This window comes from Globicephala melas, chromosome 15, assembly GCF_963455315.2.
Source record: "Globicephala melas chromosome 15, mGloMel1.2, whole genome shotgun sequence".
Lineage (NCBI taxonomy): Eukaryota > Metazoa > Chordata > Mammalia > Artiodactyla > Delphinidae > Globicephala > Globicephala melas.
In genome coordinates, this window is record NC_083328.1 from 4067905 (window position 1) to 4088097 (window position 20193).

Below are 20193 nucleotides of genomic sequence, written 5' to 3' on the forward strand. Positions count from 1 at the left end.
TAAGTTTATTCCTAAGTACTTTATTCTTTTTGATTCTATTATAAATGGAACTGCTTTCTTAATTTCCTTTTTGGATTGTTTGTTGTTAACATATAAAAACTCAACTGATTTCTGTATGTTGATTTTGTATCCAGCAACCTTGCTGAATTTGTTAGTTCTAACAGGTTTTTTTTAAAAAAAATAACGTATTTAATTTATTTATTTTTGGCTGCGTTGGGTCTTCATTGTCGCGCAGGGCTTTTTCTAGCTGCGGTGAGCAGAGGCTACTCTTCGTTGCAGTGCATGGGCTTCTCACTGCAGTGGCTTCTCCTGTTGCGGAGCACGGGCTCTAGGAGTGCGGGCTTCAGTAGTTCTGGCTCGTGGGCTCTAGAGCACAGGCTCAGCAGTTGTGGCGCATGGGGTTAGTTGCTCCACGATTATGTGGGATCTTCCTGGACCAGGGATCGAACCCGTGACCCCTACACTGGCAGGAGGATTCTTAACCACCGTGCCACCAGGGAAGTCCCTTTTCCGATTTGAATGCCTTTTATTTCTTTTACTCGCTTATTGCTCCAGCTAGGACTTCCAGTACTAATGTTGAACAGAAGTGGCAAAAGTGATCCTTGACTTTCTCCTGATCTTAGTGGAGAAGTTTTAGTTTTTCACCAATGGCTGTAGGCTTTTCATACATGGCCTTTACTATGCTGAGGTAATTTCCTTCTACTCCTAGTTTGTTGAGTGTTTTTTATTATGAAAGGGTGTTGAATTTTGTCAAATGATTTTTCTGCATCAACTGAGATGATATAATTATCCTTCCATTAATGTGGTCTATCACACTGATTGATTTTTGTAGAACCATCCTTCATTCCAGGGATAAATCCCATTTGGTCATGGTGTATAATCCTTTTAATGTGCTGTTGAATTTGGTTTGCTAGCATTTTGTTTAGGAGTTTTGCATCTACATTTGTCAGGAACGTTGGCCTGTAGTTCTCCTGTGGTATCTCTGTCTGGCATTGGTAGTAGGGTGATGCTGGCCTTATAAAATGTATACTTGAAAGGAATGTATATTCTGCTCCTGTTGGGTGGAATGTTTTGTATATCTGTTACGTCCATTTGGTTTATAGTGTTGCTCAAGTCCTTTGTTTCCTTACTGATTTTTTTTTTTTTTTAAAGAAGATGTTGGGGGTAAGAGTTTATTAATTAATTAATTTATTTTTGCTGTGTTGTGTCTTTGTTTCTGCGCGAGGGCTTTCTCTAGTTGTGGCAAGCGGGGTCCACTCTTCATCACGGTGCGCGGGCCTCTCACTATGGCGGCCTCTGTTGTTGCAGAGCACAGGCTCCAGACGCGCAGGCTCAGTAGTTGTGTCTCATGGGCCTGGATGCTCCAACGCCATGTGGGATCCTCCCAGATCAGGGCTTGAACCCATGTCCCCTGCATTAGCTGGCAGATTCTCAACCACTGCACCACCAGGGAAGCCCCCTTACTGATTCTTTGTCTGCTTGTTCTATCTATGATTGAAAAATGGAGTAATGAAATCTACAACTATTAGTGAACTGCCTATTTCTCCCTTCAGATATGTCAATGTTTGTTTCTTATGTTTGGGTGCTCTGACGATGGATACATATATATTTATCCCTGTTATATCTTCCTGGTTAATTGATCCTTTCACCATTATATAATGTCCTTCTCTCTTATGACAGTTCTGCCTTACAGACTATTTTGTATGACATAAGAATGGCCACCCTGGCTCTCTTTCGGTTATCATTTGCATGAAATATTTTTTTCCATGCTTTTGTTTCCAATGTGTGCCATTAAATTTCTTTTTTAAAATACAATTTAATTAATTAATTAATTTTTGGCTGTGTTGGGTCCTTGCTCGTGGGTGGGCCCTCCCCAGCTGCATAAGTGGGGGCCTCTCCCCATCACGGTGCATGTGCCTCTCACCGCAGTGGGCTCTCTGCTGCGGAGCATGGGGTCCAGGCGAGTGGGCCCCAGCAGCCGTGGCACATGGGCTCAGCAGCCATGGCTTGCGGGTTCCACAGCGCAAGCTCAGCAGCCATGGTGCACAGGCCCAGCTGCTCTGCGGCATGTGGGGTCTTCCTGGATGAGGGATTGAACCCACGTCACCTGCACTGGCTGGCGGACCCTCAACCACTGTGCCACCAGGTAAGTCCGCCATTAAATTTCAAGTGAGTCTTTGGTAGACAGTATATAGCTGGATTAAAAAATAAAAAATCCAGGGCTTCCCTCGTGGCGCAGTGGTTAGGAATCCGCCTGCCAGTGCAGGCGACACAGGTTTGAGCCCTGGTCCAGGAAGATCTCACACGCCACGGAGCAACTAAGCCCGTGTGCCACAACTACTGAAGCCCGTGTGCCTAGAGCCCGTGCTCCGCAACGAGAAGCCACCACAATGAGAAGCCAGCACACCACAATGAAGAGCAGCCCCCGCTCGCTGCAACTAGAGAAACCCAGCACGCAGCAATGAAGACCCAACGCAGCCAAAAAAAAAATCCACACAGTCACTCTGTGTCTTTTGGTTGGAAATTTTAATCCATTTACATTTAAAGTTATTAATGACAGGGAAGAACTTACTACTGTAATTTTGTTGTTCTATGTCTTGTTGCTTTTTGGTCTCTTTTCCTCTTTTGCTGTCTTCCTTTGTGTTTCATTGAATTTCTCGTAGTGACATGCTTTGATTCCTTTCTTTCTTCTGTGTATATTTATAATAATCTATTTTCAGCTGATAACAACTGTGATCAACATACAAAAACTCTACTCTTACTTCCCTTCCATTTCATGCTGTTAATGTTACAAATTATGTCTTTTTATATTGTGTATCCATAAACATATTTTATATATTTTCCATACTTTTGTCTTTTAAATTCTATACCAGAGTTAAAAGTGATTATATACACACATGTTACAGTATTCTGTTTGTCTACATATCCACCTTTACCAGTGAGCTTTATACTTTCATGTGCTTTTGTGTTTCTATCTAGCATCCTTTCATTTCAACTCAAATGACTTCCTTTAGCATTTCTTGTAGGGCAGGCCTAGTGGTGAGGAACCCCCTAAGCTTTTGTTTATCTGGGAAGGTCTTAATTCCTCCCTCACTTAGTTATGCCAGATACAGTAGTCTTGATGGGCAGGGTTTCTTCTTTTACTTTTTTACCACTATGAATATATCATCTTACTCTCTTCTGTCCTGTAAGGTTTCTGCTGAGATATGCTCTGAGAATCTTTTTTTTAAATAAATTTATTTATTTTATTTATTATATTTTGGCTGCATTGGGTCTGCGCACGGGCTTTCTCTAGTTGCGGCGAGCGGGGGCTACTCTTTGTTGCAGTACGTGGGCTTCTGTTGCTGCGGAGCATGGGCTCTAGGCACGCGGGCTTGCAGGTTCTAGAGCGCAGGCTTAGTAGCTGTGGTGCATGGGCTTAGTTGCTCCGCGGCATGTGGGATCTTCCCGGATCAGGGCTCGAACCCATGTCCCCTGCGTTGGCAGGCAGGTTCTTAACCATTGCGCCACCAGGGAAGCCCTCCTCTGAGAATCTTATGGGAGACTCACTGTACATGACAAGTTGCTTTTCCCTTGCTGTTTAAAAAATTCTCCTTGTCTCTGACTTTTGACCATTTGATTATAAAATGTCTGGGTCCATCCTAATTGAGCATCTTATGATGATTATTTGGATTCTTTGTCAGGTAATTCACATACCTCAATCTCTTTAGGGACAGTTTCTGAATATTTATTTTGTTCCTTTGGTTAGACCATGGTTCTTCTTGTGCCTTGTTACTTTGTCAGGATCTATACATTTGAAAAACAGCCATCTCTCCCAGTCTTTAGACTGGCCCTGTACGGGGAAAAGCCTTTACCAATCAGTCGGGCTATAAATTATGGAGGACTCTCAAACCTCTCCTGTGGATGCACCTTCTCTGGACCTATGTGTGTAAATTCCCAATTCAGAGAGGTTTTGCTGGCTTTTTTTTTTCAGGAGCTTGTTATCTCTTGCTCGCTCTGGTGTCCATCTACAGTACTGCAGGTTCTCTGGAGGGGCTATAAGATGCCCAGCTCTTTTTTGTTCTCAGTAGACCTCAGGCATCTAGAGTATGGTGGGTCTCATCAGTGCTCTGAGTTGGACAAGAGAGAAACCAGTCCCTTGAAGAGCTCCCCCCTCCCCCTCAAAAGCTAGAACATTGGGTGTATGTCCCACTCTTCCTTTCTCCTGGAGGGAAAAGCCACAGAGACATAATGGCCTCTGTCTGCTATACTGTGGGTCCTTTGTAGCAGCAGTAAGCGTCTCAGCTCTTTTTTCCTCAGAAGCTTCCAGGCCTCTTAAGTATGCAGGGTCCTGTCAGTGCTGAGTCAAGTGAGACAGAAACCAGCCCCTTGGGCAGCACCCCAAAAAGCTGGGACACTGGACGCACACTCCAACTCTTCCCCTCCCTAACCAGAAGCTGGGAATTGGGGGTTTTCTCCTGCTCCTTCTACACTAAGCCAAGGAAAGGGGCAAAGGTGAGGGAGCGTATGCTAGTCGAAACCACTGCCTTTGTTTTTGAGGATCTGAAACCTGGTGCTCCCTCCTGTCGGTGCTTAGATTGAGGAAAGACATAAGCCAGCCCCTTGGGTAAGCCCTCTGAGAAGTCTGAATGTTAGATGTATGTTCTAGTCTGCTCTTTGCCTCCCCAAGGAGAAGCAAGGAGTTAGGTGTTTCCTCCCATGTGTGCTATGTGTGCTGGGGGACAGGCTCTGGGGAGTGAGCTCCACTAATTTTCCTACAGGCCTCAATGCAGCTAACTGCCCTGTATGGAGTGCAGGAGCCTTGTAACTGGTTTCTAGATTTCTCACAAAGGAAACTGGTCCATGTATTGTTGAATCAGTGTTTCTGTGGGGGAAGGAGAATTTGGGGCTACTTATTCCACCACCTTGCTGACATCACCCCTAAGCATTTATTTTACCACTGTTTTTCCAAGTGACCTCTCACCCATTTCATTGGCCAAAAGAAGCTACACGGCCCCCTCCAAGTTCAGCAGGGCAAGTATATTCCTCCCACAGAGAGGAAGCAGAATATCTGGGTTTTCTGCCTAGCATCTTAAGAGCCTCTAGGAGGCTTTTACTGATATCCCAGGCTGGATATCCTCAAAATACTCACGGGATGCTGTTTCAGACTCATAAGTACCCTGATACATTCCTGTAACTGTCTCTGGCATTCCAAATCATATATGAGCACTTTCATTGGCAAGGTCTAATTTGGAATCATACCAGGAAATATAATTCCTAGCTCAAACTAGCAATTCCTGGAGACTCCAGAGGCGGGTGACAGTGATGTGCATCCCTCACCTTGATTACTCAACAGCCAAACAGATCTCCCTGCTTTTTCACTCCCCCATCCTCCTGCCTCAGAATGGTGCTGAAGGCCTGCATGGCTCTGGCCCCTCCCAGCTCGTAAGCCTTTCTCTTCACACTCCCAGTACGTCAGTGTCCAGGATACTACTGCTCCTTGGACCTACAACATTCCACATCTTCACTTTCACTTTACTCCCACCCTTTTCTTCCCTTGGCTACCTCCCTTGCTCTCTGTATCTTAGTTCAGGCACTGCCTTCCCAGGCATTCTAGAGCTGAACACACTGGAAGCACACAGGACAGTCAGTGAGTCTGCTTTCTTAGTTCCAAGATTCCAGAGACTACTGAAACATTTGTTATAGCAACAGCCTGGGGTGGGGACAAATTACTAATGGATACATCAATTGTGAGAAAATATCCAGATTTTACACAGAAATGTTAATGTTGAAAACAAAATGAGTAAGGTTTTAGTCTATCAGTGTAGTTTCTTCTTCCTTTTCCAATATCTACTTTCATTTCTTCACTCCCCAAAAGGTGGAGATATTATAATATTCAACTCTGATCATTCTATTTTAGGAAAATGGCTTAAAACATACTTGTCTATGTGGATGCCAATATTATATTCCTTAAAAACTCTTAAGTGGCTTATAAATGGTTGACAAATTTCAAGACATTCTTAGTTCATGGCATAGGAGTCTAAAGGGAAGAAAGATTTTCAGCAGCAAGGCGACTAGACAGCTTTGGTCTCACCTGACACAATCAGTCCTTATGTGAACAGCTGAGTGACTCATCTACCGCATGTGACAGAAATGCCACCATGACACCCAATTCTTTAATCAAAGAAATACCACTTGGACTTTTCAAGTGGCAGGAAGTGTGTGCACGCTCATGTGCACACACAGAAAAGAAGTATTTGAGCATAAGAGGGTGGTGAAAGAGCAAGAAAAATACTGGCACAGTGGAATAAACACAGAACCCTTCACATTTTACACTGCAGTATCTGCCCTTTAGGCAGATGGTATAAAACAGGGATCCAGAGCTATGTGATTAAAATTCTGTAAGTGGCCCCCATCTCTGCAACAAAGTCAGCCGCCATTCACAAAGAACCAATCTTCACTTGCTTTCATGAAAAGGAGAGCACTCAAATCCTCCTCATGGGTCAGCATGCAGACACCCAGCACATATCTGTGCCACAAAGGCAGTCCATAATACAAATACGAATCTAGAAAAAATATTTGCCTCCCTACCTTTCGGCAGCGAGGATTGGGACAACTGAACCTCTTCACATCACTGTCCAACAGAGCAGGAAAGCTGCAGGAGGGGCACCTAGAATCAAAACAGCAGAAGGAATATTATTCAGAATATTAAAGCCTGATTTGTTCCATGTGATTATTCATACTGAGATGGAGTTTTCAGCTGGACAGCCACACCTCCTTTCGCTCCTTAACTTTTCATTAAAACATGGACTGAGGCTCTGCTCTGTGCTGGCTCTCACCAGGAAATGCAGGTGCCATTCTGGGTTCTGCCTCAGTGCAAACCACTCAATATTTAACATACCTCTCTGAGAACTCCTTACACATGTTATCTTTCCTCTAACCAACGCACAAGGACTGTACCTATAAGCCAGATGATTAAGAGGTGCCAAGGAATGTAGGTAAAAATACAAACTGCAAATTTTTCTATGAATACAATTATTCTCTTTTTTTAAAAGCAAGAAATGCCAGAAAACCTGGAGATAGAGCTCTGTTACAGAATTTTCATCACCAATGAAAGGGCCCAGGCAGTCTACCTAACAGGGAATGAGTTGACAAGTGACACTCTGACTCTGAGGACCCACCTGACGAGCTCATCAGCGTAGGCTGCAGCAACTTCTTCTTCTGCTTTTCGCTCATAGTATTTATACAGGATGGTCTGGGGAAGCACCTTCTCCAGTTCACTGGTTGGGAATGAACATGTGCAGCTGCCTTCCATGCAGCTGAGCTCTGACTAGAATGATACGGTCAGGAGGCAAAGGGAAAAAAAAAATTTAACCAAGTTTTCAGAGAAACAAAAAAACCTCAGTGGTTAAATGCATCTTTCAATGGGAAGCAAATAAATCGTGGTTTGGAACACAGACTCTGAGATGGTAAAGGTCCCCTCTTCTCTGAGAAACCACACTCAGAACAAGAAAACCGTGAAACAAAAACACAAAGTCCATCTTTGATTCTACCAGAGGACGTCTATCAGCCTAAACCACAATATATGAAGATGGGAAGTAGATGAGGAACGATAAATCACTTAGCAGACTAGAGGAGGAAAGTCACAGCTCAGTGTCTGAAAAGCAGATACTCATGATAAGCAAGTTGATTCCCTCTACACTCTGTGGAAAGGCTGGAGTTCCGAACCTCTTGGAAGGCAGAGATGAGTGGTAGGAGGGAAGGGGATTGTCAAAATGCTATTGCACACTTAACAGGCTACAGTATAGTGTAAACATAACTTTTCCATGCACTGGGAAATCAAAGAGTTGTGTGACTCTTTTTATTGTGATATTTGTTTTACTGCAGTGGCCTGGAACCGAACTTACAATATCTTTAAACTATGCCTATATTCTGCTAATCACAACTACTCTGCTCAATAACTGCTACTCAGGGGACTTCCCTGGTGGCACAATGGTTACGAATCCGCCTGCCAATGCAGGGAACACGGGTTTGAGCCCTGGTCTGGGAAGATCCCACATGCCATGGAACAACTAAGCCCGTGCGCCACAACTACTGAGCCAGTGCACTAGAGCCTGTGAGCCACAACTACTGAGCCCGCGTGCCACAACTACTGAAGCCCGCACGCCTACAGCCCGTGCTCTGCAACAAGAGAAGCCACCACAATGAGAAGCCCGCGCACTGCAACGAAGAGTAGCTCCCACTTGCTGCAACTAGAGAAAGCCCGCTGCAGCAACAAAGACCCAATGCAGCCAAAAATAAATAAATACATTTATAAACAAAAAACAAAAAAAAACCCTGCTACTCAGTCCTTGACTGAATTACAACTGATTTTAGAATAATTGATGTCAAGTGGTTTGATTATTGGTGGGGCATTTATGAAAAGCAATTTTGGTTTTTAAGTGTTCATTAAGACAAAAAACTCCTTTCCATATTGTATGTTGGTGTCAAGAGAAACTGACTTTGGACAGAGAAATATAATCTTGTATAAAATATTATTCATTTTATGGGTCTTTCCTGGTGGCACAATGGTTGAGAGTCCGCCTGCCAATGCAGGGGACATGGGTTCGAGCCCTGGTCTCGGAGGATCCCACATGCCGCGGAGCAACTGGGCCTGTGAGCCACAACCATTGAGCCTGCACGTCTGGAGCCTGTGCTCCACAATGAGAGGCCGCGACAGTGAGAGGGACTGCGTACCACGATGAGGAGTGGCCCCCGCTCACCGCAACTGGAGAAAGCCCTCGCACAGAAACGAAGACCCAACACAACCAAAAATGATAAATAATTAAAAATATTATTCATTTTAATACAACTATATAAAATGTTTTAAAAATTTTGTTAAAAAAATACTAATTTGCAGCCTCATATGTTCAAACAGCCTGCAAGATTCTCTTTTTGAGTTCATCCTTCATTTTAATTTCAAACAGAAGATAACTGAAGAAGTTGGTGCTCCAGTGCGCTGGGCATGAGAGCATGGAAGAATTAAACCATTCCCTGAAAAAAAATCTGCTGTGCTTCAAACCAACATAATCACACAAATCAAAGGCTGTCTAGGAATCACACACATTAGCATGTCTTAGCAGAGTTCCACATCACCTCAGAAAAGGCACTTCCATGAGGCATTTACACTTGTCTATAAATGTGGTGTCCTCAAACTCTGTGAATATTTCCTATGTATGGACACACTGTATGGTTCTTACCTTTCCAGATCCAAAGACTGCCTCTTGGGCATATCTGATGAGACACTCTTTGCAGAACAAGTGAGCATCTGCACACTGCGTCAGTTCCTCAAATGGAAATTCCCCGTAGCAGCAGCGGCACTCAATCAACTGGCCATCCTGCAAGCCACCAGAAACACACATGAAATTCCCTACACGCAAGTAGAGGAGGCAGCCATGTTTCATATTCCCCCACCTCCAAGTACATTCTGAGGTGAAAAGCAATCCCTAGAAGCCATAAAACAATGATGAGCTGTTTTCTTTTTTCTTTTTTTTATTTTTTGCGGTACGCGGGCCTCTCACTGCTGTGGCCTCTCCCGTGGTGGAGCGCAGGCTCCGGACGCGCAGGCTCAGCGGCCATGGCTCATGGGCCCAGCCGTGGATCTTCCCACACCGGGGCAGGAACCCGTGTCCCCTGCATCCGCAGGTGGACTCTCAACCACTGTGCCACCAGGGAAGCCCAAGCTGTTTCTGCTGTATAAATCTAGCTTAAGATGCTAGTACAAATATTAATACGTAGCTAAAGACAGTGAGATTTTCATGTTTTTTGGGGGTATTCTTTGGTATCATCCTTTGTATAAAGTTATCATATTCATGAATTTCATGGTACCAGCAGAACTGTAACATCTATAATCAGATGTTAACATAACAGTCAGGGACAAGTGGCATGAGGGATATTATTTAAAAAGTTTTGGGCTTCCCTGGTGGCGCAGTGGTTAAGAATCCGCCTGCCAATGCAGGGGACACGGGTGCGAGCCCTGGTCCGGGAAGATCCCACATGCCGCGGAGCAACTAAGCCCGTGCACCACAACTACTGAGCCTGCGCTTTGAGCCCGTGAGCCACAATTACTGAGCCCGTGCACCACAACTACTGAAGCCCGCACGCCTAGAGCCTGTGCTTTGCAACAAGAGAAGCCACCACGATGAGAAGCTCATGCACTGCAACAAAGAGCAGCCCCCGCTCGCTACAAGTAGGGAAAGCCTGCACGCAGCAACAAAGACCCAACACGGCCAAAAATAAATAAATAAAATAAATTTTAAAAAAAATGTTGGATTTTGCTCCTTATTATAAGACAAGAGTGCGATGGGGTCACAACTCAGCACAAGCTTTATCTTAAGTGACTACTGAAGCTATATAAAGCAGCATCTCAAGTACTGCGAGTACCAGAAAACTTACGCTTTTTATTAAGGGCAGTGACTGATCCAGTCACTAGTCCATTTCTACCATGTTAGAAAAGGCCACTACATGAGGATGGCTGACATCATACAAAAGCCATCTGGTCCTGAGGTTAGACACATCTCTTCCTTCTAACCCTATAAGTGATACGTGAATTCTAAATTTTGCTCTAAGAGTCTATCCAATGGATTCCAGGCAATGTTTTTTAAGAGGCACGACTCTAACAATATTATCTTCCCTCCAAATCTGATCCAATTTGGAAGCAAGAGTGACTATAATGGTTTAAGTACCTGACTGTAACTTAGCTGAAGCTCAAACTCAGCAGATCAACAGCAAAGGTTATACAGGAACCAATTTGTCATCAAAATGCTCAGGAAATGTGAGAAGAGAAAACAGCTAATGAAAATACCCAGAATAAATTGATTAGGTGAGATTTTAACTACCTTTTGATACTGTTCTTCATTCATCTGCAGGGCAAGCAAAAAGTCTTCATGCTGAGGAACAAAAAACCATACACGCAGATGCAAATTTAGTCAAGATGCCACAAACCATTTAGCATTTACTTTCATAAACATAAAAAAACCCTATTATTAATAGTCATCTCTTCAGTTACATAGTTTAGTAGTTTAAAAAGTTACCTGAGAGTAAATTTAAAATGCATCAGAACACTACACATGAAAAAGGAAACCATATAAGTACTAGAATATATGGGGAAAACGTCCTTAAATCTGACTCAAAATATAGAAGGAATAAAAGACTGACATAAAACATTTATGAAGAGTACAGCATAGCATAAGCAAACAAAAAAAACTGAGTGGGTAAAAACCAAGCTTGAAAACATACTCTGTTGGTGAGGTTAGCGGGAAACAGGCACTCTTGTACATTACTGGTGGGAATGCAAAACAGTACAACCACCATGGAGGGGAATTTGGCACCATATAACAGTTACATAAGTATTTACACTCCAATTCATCAATCGCACTTGTAGGAATCTATTCCAAAGTTACCCTGGGGCAGAAATATGAAATGATGTATGCACAAAGTTATTTATCATGGCACTATTTATAATAGCAAAAAACTGGAAACAACCCTGAGTGTCCCTCAGTAGGCGAATAACTGAATCAACTCTGGTACTGCAGACAATGGGACACTAGGCAGTTTTAAAAAGGAAAGAGAAAAATCTCCATGGATTGCTGTGGAGTCATTGCCAAGAAGCACAGTTAAGTGAAAAAGGCTAGAGTAGAACAGTGTGTACCTTTTAATAAGAAAGAAAGGTTTTAAAAAATATATATATATATATACACACATATATGCTTTTACATAAAATAAGAAAAGACAACCCAAAAACTATTAATAATGGTTTATGTATAGAGGGAGTTAGAGGACATGGGGAGGACAGACAGGACAGAGGCTAGATCTCTCTGAATGTTCCTTGTTTTATAGTTTTGACTTTAAAAATACTTTACATAACTGAACAACAGAATTAAATGAAAAAGAAATTAAAAACCAATTCCTTAAAACTTAAAAATAAACAAACTTCTTTGCTTACCAAGTTAATGGCATAACCACACACTTATTTCAAGTAACTTTATAATATTTTAATTTCAAATTCCTAATCTAAGTTATAAATAAATCCTAGACCGTATTTAGCAACATTATTGGTAATAATACTGGGTTGTTATTTGGGATCTACTAAGTATACAACATAGGATAAAGGAAATAAGCCATTATGGTAATGTAATTAAGAGCCAAGATTTTCAGCATAAGAGAAAAGAAATGCTTACGTAAAATGAAAGAAGTAAAAAAAACCCTATAAACCAAAGTTGAAATAAAAATCTTAGTATGAACTTCCACTAAAAGAAAATATGACATCTTGGAAAAGTTGGTGATTCCAGGTCCAGGTTAGGAAAAGCAGAAGTTGAACCTGGATCACCAGGTGTGCCAGAAAGCAAGGATACTGTCAAAGAAAGATGACTAGGTCCAGGACAGAGGAACTAACTTGAAGGTGACGCCACTGGCCAAAGAAGGGACAATTTGGACATCAAAAAGATGACCACAACCATCTTGCCAATACTTCAACACTTCTCTGATGAGGCTGGCAGTGATATTAGCAAATGTGGTGTTTTGATACTATACTGTGAAATGTGCCAACATCTGGAAGGTCTACATAATTCAGTGAACCGGTGTTTATGATAAAATCATGCATGGGTGAAATATCTATTCGAACTGCAAGCTACACTAACAGATTTTAATGTAACAGATACAGTCACAGGTAACTCTATGACGGATGGATCAAGATGACAATTCTCCAAAAGTCCAATTTCTGTTTGAGATCCAGAATTTTATCATTGGACATAAATAATCACTTCATTCATTTCTGAGAAAATTCCTGCTAAATACCTAATTTTGAATAATCATAGTTTTTCTGTCAGTCATTTTTTCAAGTAAAAATGGTGGGGGTTTTTTTGGGGGGGGTAGGGAGAAGGGCCTAATTCAGCAGCTTGCAATTCGATGTTACAAATGCTTCTCCTTGAGAAAACCATCATAGTCAGCCAGTATGCAGCAAAAGCACTTTATGCATACATTCGGCCCTCCATATATGCAGGTTCTGCATCCACAGATTCAACAACCTCAAATCAAAATTATTTGGGGGAAAAAAATTCTAGAAAGTTCCAAAAAGAAAAACTTGAATTTACAGTGTGCTGCCAATTATTTACAGAGCATTCACATTGTATTAAGTGTTGTAAGTAATCTGGAGATGATTTACAGTATCCGGGAGGATGTGTGTAGGTTATATGCAAATACTAAGCCGTTTTATACAAAGGACTTGAGCATCTATAGATTTTGGTATCTGTGGTGGGGGTCCTGGAACCAACCCCCTGTGGATATGGAGGGACAACTGTACTTCCCATTTTGTCATACAGAGTATTGAAAAGATGTTTTCAAGGGTTAAAATTTCATAAAGTAATAATTTCAACTGCTTCATCAAAGCATCAAATACATTTTTAGACGACATGGGCTTTTTTTGTTGTTTTTTAAAATGTGAGTGCATGGTGGTGAAGAAAGTAATGATTTCCAGTAGAGTTTGGTGCCACTGGCTTGATTCATGCTAAGGCACCACTACTTTTGTTCCTCAGTACAAATTCAACAATGTGAAAAAGGTAAATATTGTCTTATCACGATAAGAGATCTGACGTCGCAGACATCCTAAAGAGTCTTGGGAAACCCAGGGACCCATGGGGCAAACTTGAGAGTTGCTGGTCTAGAAAACACATATAGGCACACTTCATTTTACTGCACTTTGCAGATAGTACCTTTTTTTTTTTTTTAAACAAACTGAAGGTTTGTGGTAACCCTGCATCAAGCAAGTCTATCAGTGCCATTTTTCCAACAGCATTTGCTTACTTCATGTCTCTGGTCACATTTTGGCAATTCTCGCAGTATTTCAAACTTTTTCGTTATTATTATTACTGTATTTGTTATGGTGATCAGTGATCTTTGATGTTACCATTGCAACTGTTTTGGGGTGCCATGAACTGCACCCATATAAGACAGTGAACTTAATCGATAAATGTCATGTGTGTTCGGACTGTTCCACTGACTGGCCATTCCCCATCCTTCTCCCTCTTCTCCCGCTTCCCTATTCCTTGAGACACAACAATGTTGAAATTAGGCTAATTAATAACCCTACAATGGCCTCTAAGCATTCAAATGAAAGGAAGAGTGGCCCATCTCACTTTAAATCAAAAGCTAGAAACAATTTAAGCTTAGTGAGGAAGACATGTCAAAAGTCGAGATAGGCCAAAAGCTAGGCACCAAACAGTTGGCCAAGTTGTGAATGCAAAGGAAAAATTTTTGAAGGAGATTAAAACTGCTACCCCAATGAACACACAATGATAAGAAAGTGAAACAGCCTTACTGCTGATATGGAGAAAGATTCAGTGGTCTGAACAGAAGATCAAACCAGCCACAATATTTCCTTAAGCCAAAGCCTAATCCAAAGCAAGGCCCTAACTCTCTTCAATTCTACGAAGGCTGAGAAAGGTGAGGAAACTGCAGAAGTCTGAAGCAGGCTGAGGTTGATTCCTGAGGTTTAAGGAAAGAAGCCATCTCCATAACATAAAAGTGCAAGGTGAGCAGATGCTGACGTAGAAGCTGCAGCAAGTTATCCAGAAGATCCAGCTAAGGTAATTAACCAAAGGTGGCCACACTAAACAACAGATTTTCAAATGTAGACAAAACAGCCTTATATTGAAAGAAGATGTCATCTAGGACTCTCACTGCTAGAGAGGAGAAGTCAATGCCTGGCTTCAAAGGACAGGCTGACTCTCTTGTTAGGGGTTAATGCACCTGATGACTTGAAGCTGAAGCCAGTGCTCCTTTTACCATTCCAAAAATCCTAGGGCCCTTAAGAATTAGGCTAAATCTACTCTGTCTGTGCTCTATAAATAGAATAACAAAGCCTGGATGACAGCATATCTGTTTATAACATGGTTTACTGAATATTTTAAGCTCGTTGTTGAGAACTACTGCTCAGAAAAAGATTCCTTTCAAAATATTCCTTTACTGCTCACTGAAATGCTCCTGGTCACCTAAGAGCTCTAACGGAGATGAACGAGATTAATGTTTCCATGCCTGCTAACAAAACATTCATTCTGCAGCCCATGGATCAAGGAGTAATTTTTGACTTGCAAGACTTATTATTTAAGAAATACATTTTGTAAGGCTTATAGCTGCCATAGTGATTCCTCTGATGGATCTGGGGCAAAGTCAACCGAAAACTTCTGGAAAGGATTCACCATTCTACATGCAAAGAGGAATATTCATAATTTATGGGAAGATGTCAAAATACCAACACTAACAGGAGTTTGGAAGAAGCTGATCCCAATACGTGTGGATGACTTCAATGGAGAAATTAATTGCAGATGTGGCAGAAACAGCAAGAGACCTAGAATTAGAACTGAATTGTTGCAATCTCATAATAAAGCCTTAACAGGCAAGGAGTTGCTTTTCATTGATAAGCAAAGAAAGCGGTTTCTTGAGATGGAAACTACTGGTGAAGATACTATGAAGATTGTTGAAATGACAACAAAGGATTTAGAAAATCACATAAACTTAGTTGATAAGGCAGCAGCAGCAGGATTTGAGGGGACTGACTCCAATTTTGAAAGAAGTTCTACTGTGGGTAAAATGCTATCAAACAGCACTGCATGCTACAGAGAAATCATTCATGAAAGCAAGAATCGATCAATTCAGCAAACTTCATTATTGTCACATTTAAGAAATCTGGACAGCCACCCCAGCCTTCAGCAAGCACCACTCTGATCAGTCAGCAGCCACCAACACTGAGGCAAGACCCCTCACCAGCAAAACGATTATGACTCGCTGAAAGCACAGATGATGGTTAGCATTTTTTAGCAATAAAAGTATATCTTAATTAAGGCATGGACATTTTTTTAGACATAATGCTATTGCATACTTACTAGACTACAGTGTAGTGTAAACATAACTTTTCTATGCACTGGGAAACCAAAAAATTCATATGACTAGCTTTATTGCAATATTCACTTTATTGCGGTGGTCTGGAACTGAACCTGCAATATCTCCGAGGTTTGTTTGTATTAAATAGCCAACATATGTATATTCCAGTTGACTTGCACATTTGATAGTATATTTGGAAGAATTAAAGAGCTAAATGGAATCTCTGTTTTTTCCTCCATTTCCTCTAATTTCCACCATTAGAGGGTGAAGGAGGTGAAACAGATGTGTTTACTAAGCTCCAATTAAAATTCTCTAACATAAATCTGATTTATGAAACTGTGAACTTCAGTCAGTATCATTACAAAACCTAGTTTTGTTTTCCTTTTAAAAGTTTTATAGTTTATTCAAATGAACCACTTGAAAGAAAAGGCAAATCTTACAAGACAGTTTTATACTATGCCCTAACAGCAAACCAGAATCCCAGAAACACATTCCAAACACATCTTCCTACCTCTGCCATCTCTTTGATTTTCTGCTCATAGAACTCCTGCTCTTGCTGGACAGCTGGAAGGAGAGCACGCCGGTCATAAGACCTACAATGTCGCCGCTTATTTTCCAGAAAGAACATCCTCTTTTCTATTTTTTTGTCACCTAGAAGATAAATGACAATGCAAAGTCATGCAGACAACTGTTCTGCTAGGAATCCAGGCAGCCATCCCAGTCCTCTGTGGCCTGGTCCTACAGAGGACGTTTAGTGACTTTCCCATAACACATTCTCTTTGGGAAAACTGGGCTCCTTACCATTCCCTAACATTCCACACACTTCCCGACTTTCTTCCTCTCCACCCCTCCCTCGCTCCTGCTTATTATAATCCAGCTGGAAGGTCTCTCCTAGCCTGTCAGTACTGCACTGTGTGAATATACCACAATTTACTGTGCATTCACTACTGAGGACAGGCAGGTTTACAGTTTTGGGTTATTATGACCAGGGCTGCTATACATATGCCTGCAACTCAGCTGAGAATACGTGAAGGAGTAAAATTGCTGGATCAGCTTAGAAAACAGTGCTACTTTTCCAAAGTGTCTGTTCCAATTTACACTCTCCCCCCACCAGCAATGTATGTGAGTTTCAATCACTCCACATTGTCCTCAGCACCTGATGACATCAGTTTTTAATTCGAGCCATTCTGGTAGATGCACATGTGTTTCATGCATGTTTAAAAATTTTTTTTATTTTGAAAATTTCAAAGACAGAAAAGAGCAGTACCTAGATTTACAATAAATAACACTTAGAATAAAAGCTAACAAAATGACAAGTGTCAAATCTTGCAGTTGGTCTGATTTAGTTTTTGTATTTCTTTGGTTGATTTGGTAATGTACATTTTCTAGAAAACTGTCTATTCCATCCAGATTTTCTATTTACTCAAAAAACCTTTTTGATAATCTCTTGATTTTATCAATATTTACTATACATTGATACACTTTATTTTTCCTCTCTTTTCTCTTGTTCACTCTAGTTTTTTTTTTTTTTTTTACTCTCACTAGTTTTTAAAATTAAAACTTTTTTTTCATTATTTAGAAAACCAGTTTTTGGTTCTCTATTCTGTTCCATCTATCTGTCTATATTTCTGCCAAGCCCACCTGGTTTTCTTTTTAAACAGTATTTATTTATTTTATTTAATTTTTTTGGCTGCATTGGGTCTTAGCTGCAGCACATGGGATCTTTGTTGCGGCATGCAGGATCTTTCGTTACAGCGCTCGCACTTAGTTGCCCTGCGGCATGTGGGATCTTAGTTCCCCAAGCAGGGATTGAACCCGTGGTCCCCTGCATTGGAAGGTGGATTTTTAACCACTGGACCACCAGGGAAGTCCCAAGACCACCTAGTCTTAATCACTGTAGCTATGTAGTAAGTCTTGAAATCCAGTAGACTGATTTCTTCCACTTTATTTTTCTTTTTAAAAATCACTGGGACTTCTCTGGTGGCGGAGTGGTTAAGAATCTGCCTGTCAATGCAGGGGACATGGGTTCGAGCCCTGGTCTGGAAAGATCCCACATGCTGCGGAGCAACTAAGCCCGTGTGCCACACTACTGGGCCTATGCTCTAGAGCCCTCGAGCCAAAACTACTGATAAATAAATAAATTTATTTAAAAAAAGAAATCATTTTAGCTATTCTAGTACCCTGCCTTTCCATATAAATTTTAGGATAATTTTAGGATACCTTGCCTGTATCTACAAAAAAATCTTGCTGGGATTTTGACAGAAATTACATTAAGCATGGTACCAATTTGGGGAGGATTTACATCTTCATTGAGTCTTCCAATCCATGAACACAGTACGTTTCTCCATTTATTTATATTTTCTTTGATTTCTTTCTTCATTGTTTTGTAGTTTTCATCGTAAGTCCTGTACATGTATTGTTAGATTCACATCTAAGTATTTAATTTTTTTCAGAACGACTTTACTTTTCAAATTAATTATTTATTTATGGCTGTGTTGGGTCTTCGTCGCTGCGCGCAGGCTTTCTCTAGCTGCAGTGAGTGGGGGCTACTCTTTGTTGTGGTGCGTGGACTTCTCATTGAGGTGGCTTCTCTTGTTGCAGAGCATGGACTCTAGGTATGTGGGCTTCAATAGTTGTGGCACGTGGGCTCAGCAGTTGTGGCTCATGGGCTCTAGAGCGCAGGCTCAGTAGTTGTGACGCACCTGTTTAGTAGCTCTGTGGCATGCAGGATCTTCCCGGACCAGGGATCAAACCCATGTCTCCTGCATTGGCAGATGATTCTTAACCACTGCGCCACCAGGGAAGTCCCAGGAAGGTACATTTTTGGCTTGATATAAAGGAATAACTTTCTAAAAGACATAGCTGACCAACAAGGGAGTAGATCATCTTGTGAAGTGGTACTTTCTTTTCTCTACCACTGAAAGTCAGAAACAAATACTAAATGACTATGTATTAGGGATGCCTAGTAAACTGTGGATGAACTCAGCTGAATGAAAAACCACCTATACACAGTCCCCACTTCCATTCTGCCCCAGATCTGTGAGAATGTCATGTCAGGAGAGCACTGCTTCACAGAGTAGCTTGGTGAACTTAGAAGTCACAGCCTAGGACGTTTTCTTTTAGATCCTGAAGAGTTCAAAAATTCAAATACTTTCCAACTCTATAACTATCTCATGGATTTTTCATTTAGTCACACCTGAAGTCAAGTCATGAAATTAATTACAGTTGTAACGGAAAGACACATAGGAGAAAAGAAAAGGGAAATATTCTTATTTATGACATAATCTACAGGAAAAGTTGAAGTGGACTCTTTTCTTAGACACAAGCAACTAAGATCAAATTTGTTGCAAAATTCAGCAAGTTTACCTTGGCGGGGGGTGGGGAGTTAGACCTGAAATAACCTCTTTGAAAGAGTTTTCAGCAGTTACTTCATCAATATGAATAACAGAATTTTAAATAAACAGCTTAAGTGGCAGTTTAAGAGCTGTTTGGTTTTTTTCTGTGTAGAAGCTACTCTCTCTCAGGTGTGTAAGTGACTCCTCTGCAGTAAGCAATCAATCACTGGTCTAGCTTTTACTATGTAGTGAAAGGTTAATTCTTGTCAAACCTTCAAGACCTCTTTTCCCCCCAAGCTGAAGAATGTCCCCAAACACTTTTCCACATGTGAATCTAACACTACACACAATTTTCCTGTCATGGTGTATCCTAAACAGAAAGATGACAAACTAGCCACTTTCTAAAAACACCAATGTGCCATCAGAGCAGTCATGTCAGTGACACTCCTCAGACTGCTGTAACAGGGCACTTCTAAGCAGCCACACCACGACTCCCCTTACAGGCTGTGTGGCAGCAGACGGCTCTGCAAACACCATCAGCAACACTCACATTTGGCCATTACCTTGTTCAAATTTGAAATCTATGTAAGAATACTGATTCATTTCTTTTCTCTTTTTTCTTTTTCCACTGGTTTCTGGCGATAGCTCCTGCCATTTTTTAATGGCATCAGAAAAGGCCTAAAAATTGAGAAAGGGAAAGGTTACTGCTGTAAATGGGACAAAAAAAGTACATGAAACATCGGCAATCCCTAAATCTCGTTGTGACTCACAGCTATCTTCCCTACATGGCTTACCAGAAAAGGCAGCAGCAAAATAAACAGGTAGCATTTTATTGTTTTCATTTTCTCTTTCAACAACTGCTATAATGGTAGAACCAAATGCTTACTGATAAAGGTGCACAAGAAAACAGAAACTACTGAAGCTGTCCTTAAATAAACACAGGTTAAATCACGTAACAAATGGT

General features: G+C 41.3%; 1 protein-coding gene across 5 annotated transcripts in view; it reads right to left on the reverse strand.

Annotated features, from left to right (window-relative positions):
• RNF216 (ring finger protein 216) overlaps window positions 1-20193 on the reverse strand; it is a 172192-nt gene that overhangs the window by 91968 nt on the left and 60031 nt on the right. For all 5 annotated transcript variants that reach the window (XR_009559066.2, XM_030846620.2, XM_030846617.2 and 2 more), the window contains exons 8-13: window positions 19793-19907; window positions 16406-16545; window positions 10857-10907; window positions 9219-9356; window positions 7161-7309; window positions 6571-6649 (exon numbers count right to left, since the gene is read on the reverse strand). Coding sequence is in view for 4 of the 5 variants with exons in the window: in XM_030846620.2 (XP_030702480.1) it covers window positions 6571-6649; window positions 7161-7309; window positions 9219-9356; window positions 10857-10907; window positions 16406-16545; window positions 19793-19907 (672 nt within the window). In the remaining variant the exon portion in view is untranslated. The remainder of the gene's footprint in view (window positions 1-6570; window positions 6650-7160; window positions 7310-9218; window positions 9357-10856; window positions 10908-16405; window positions 16546-19792; window positions 19908-20193) is intronic.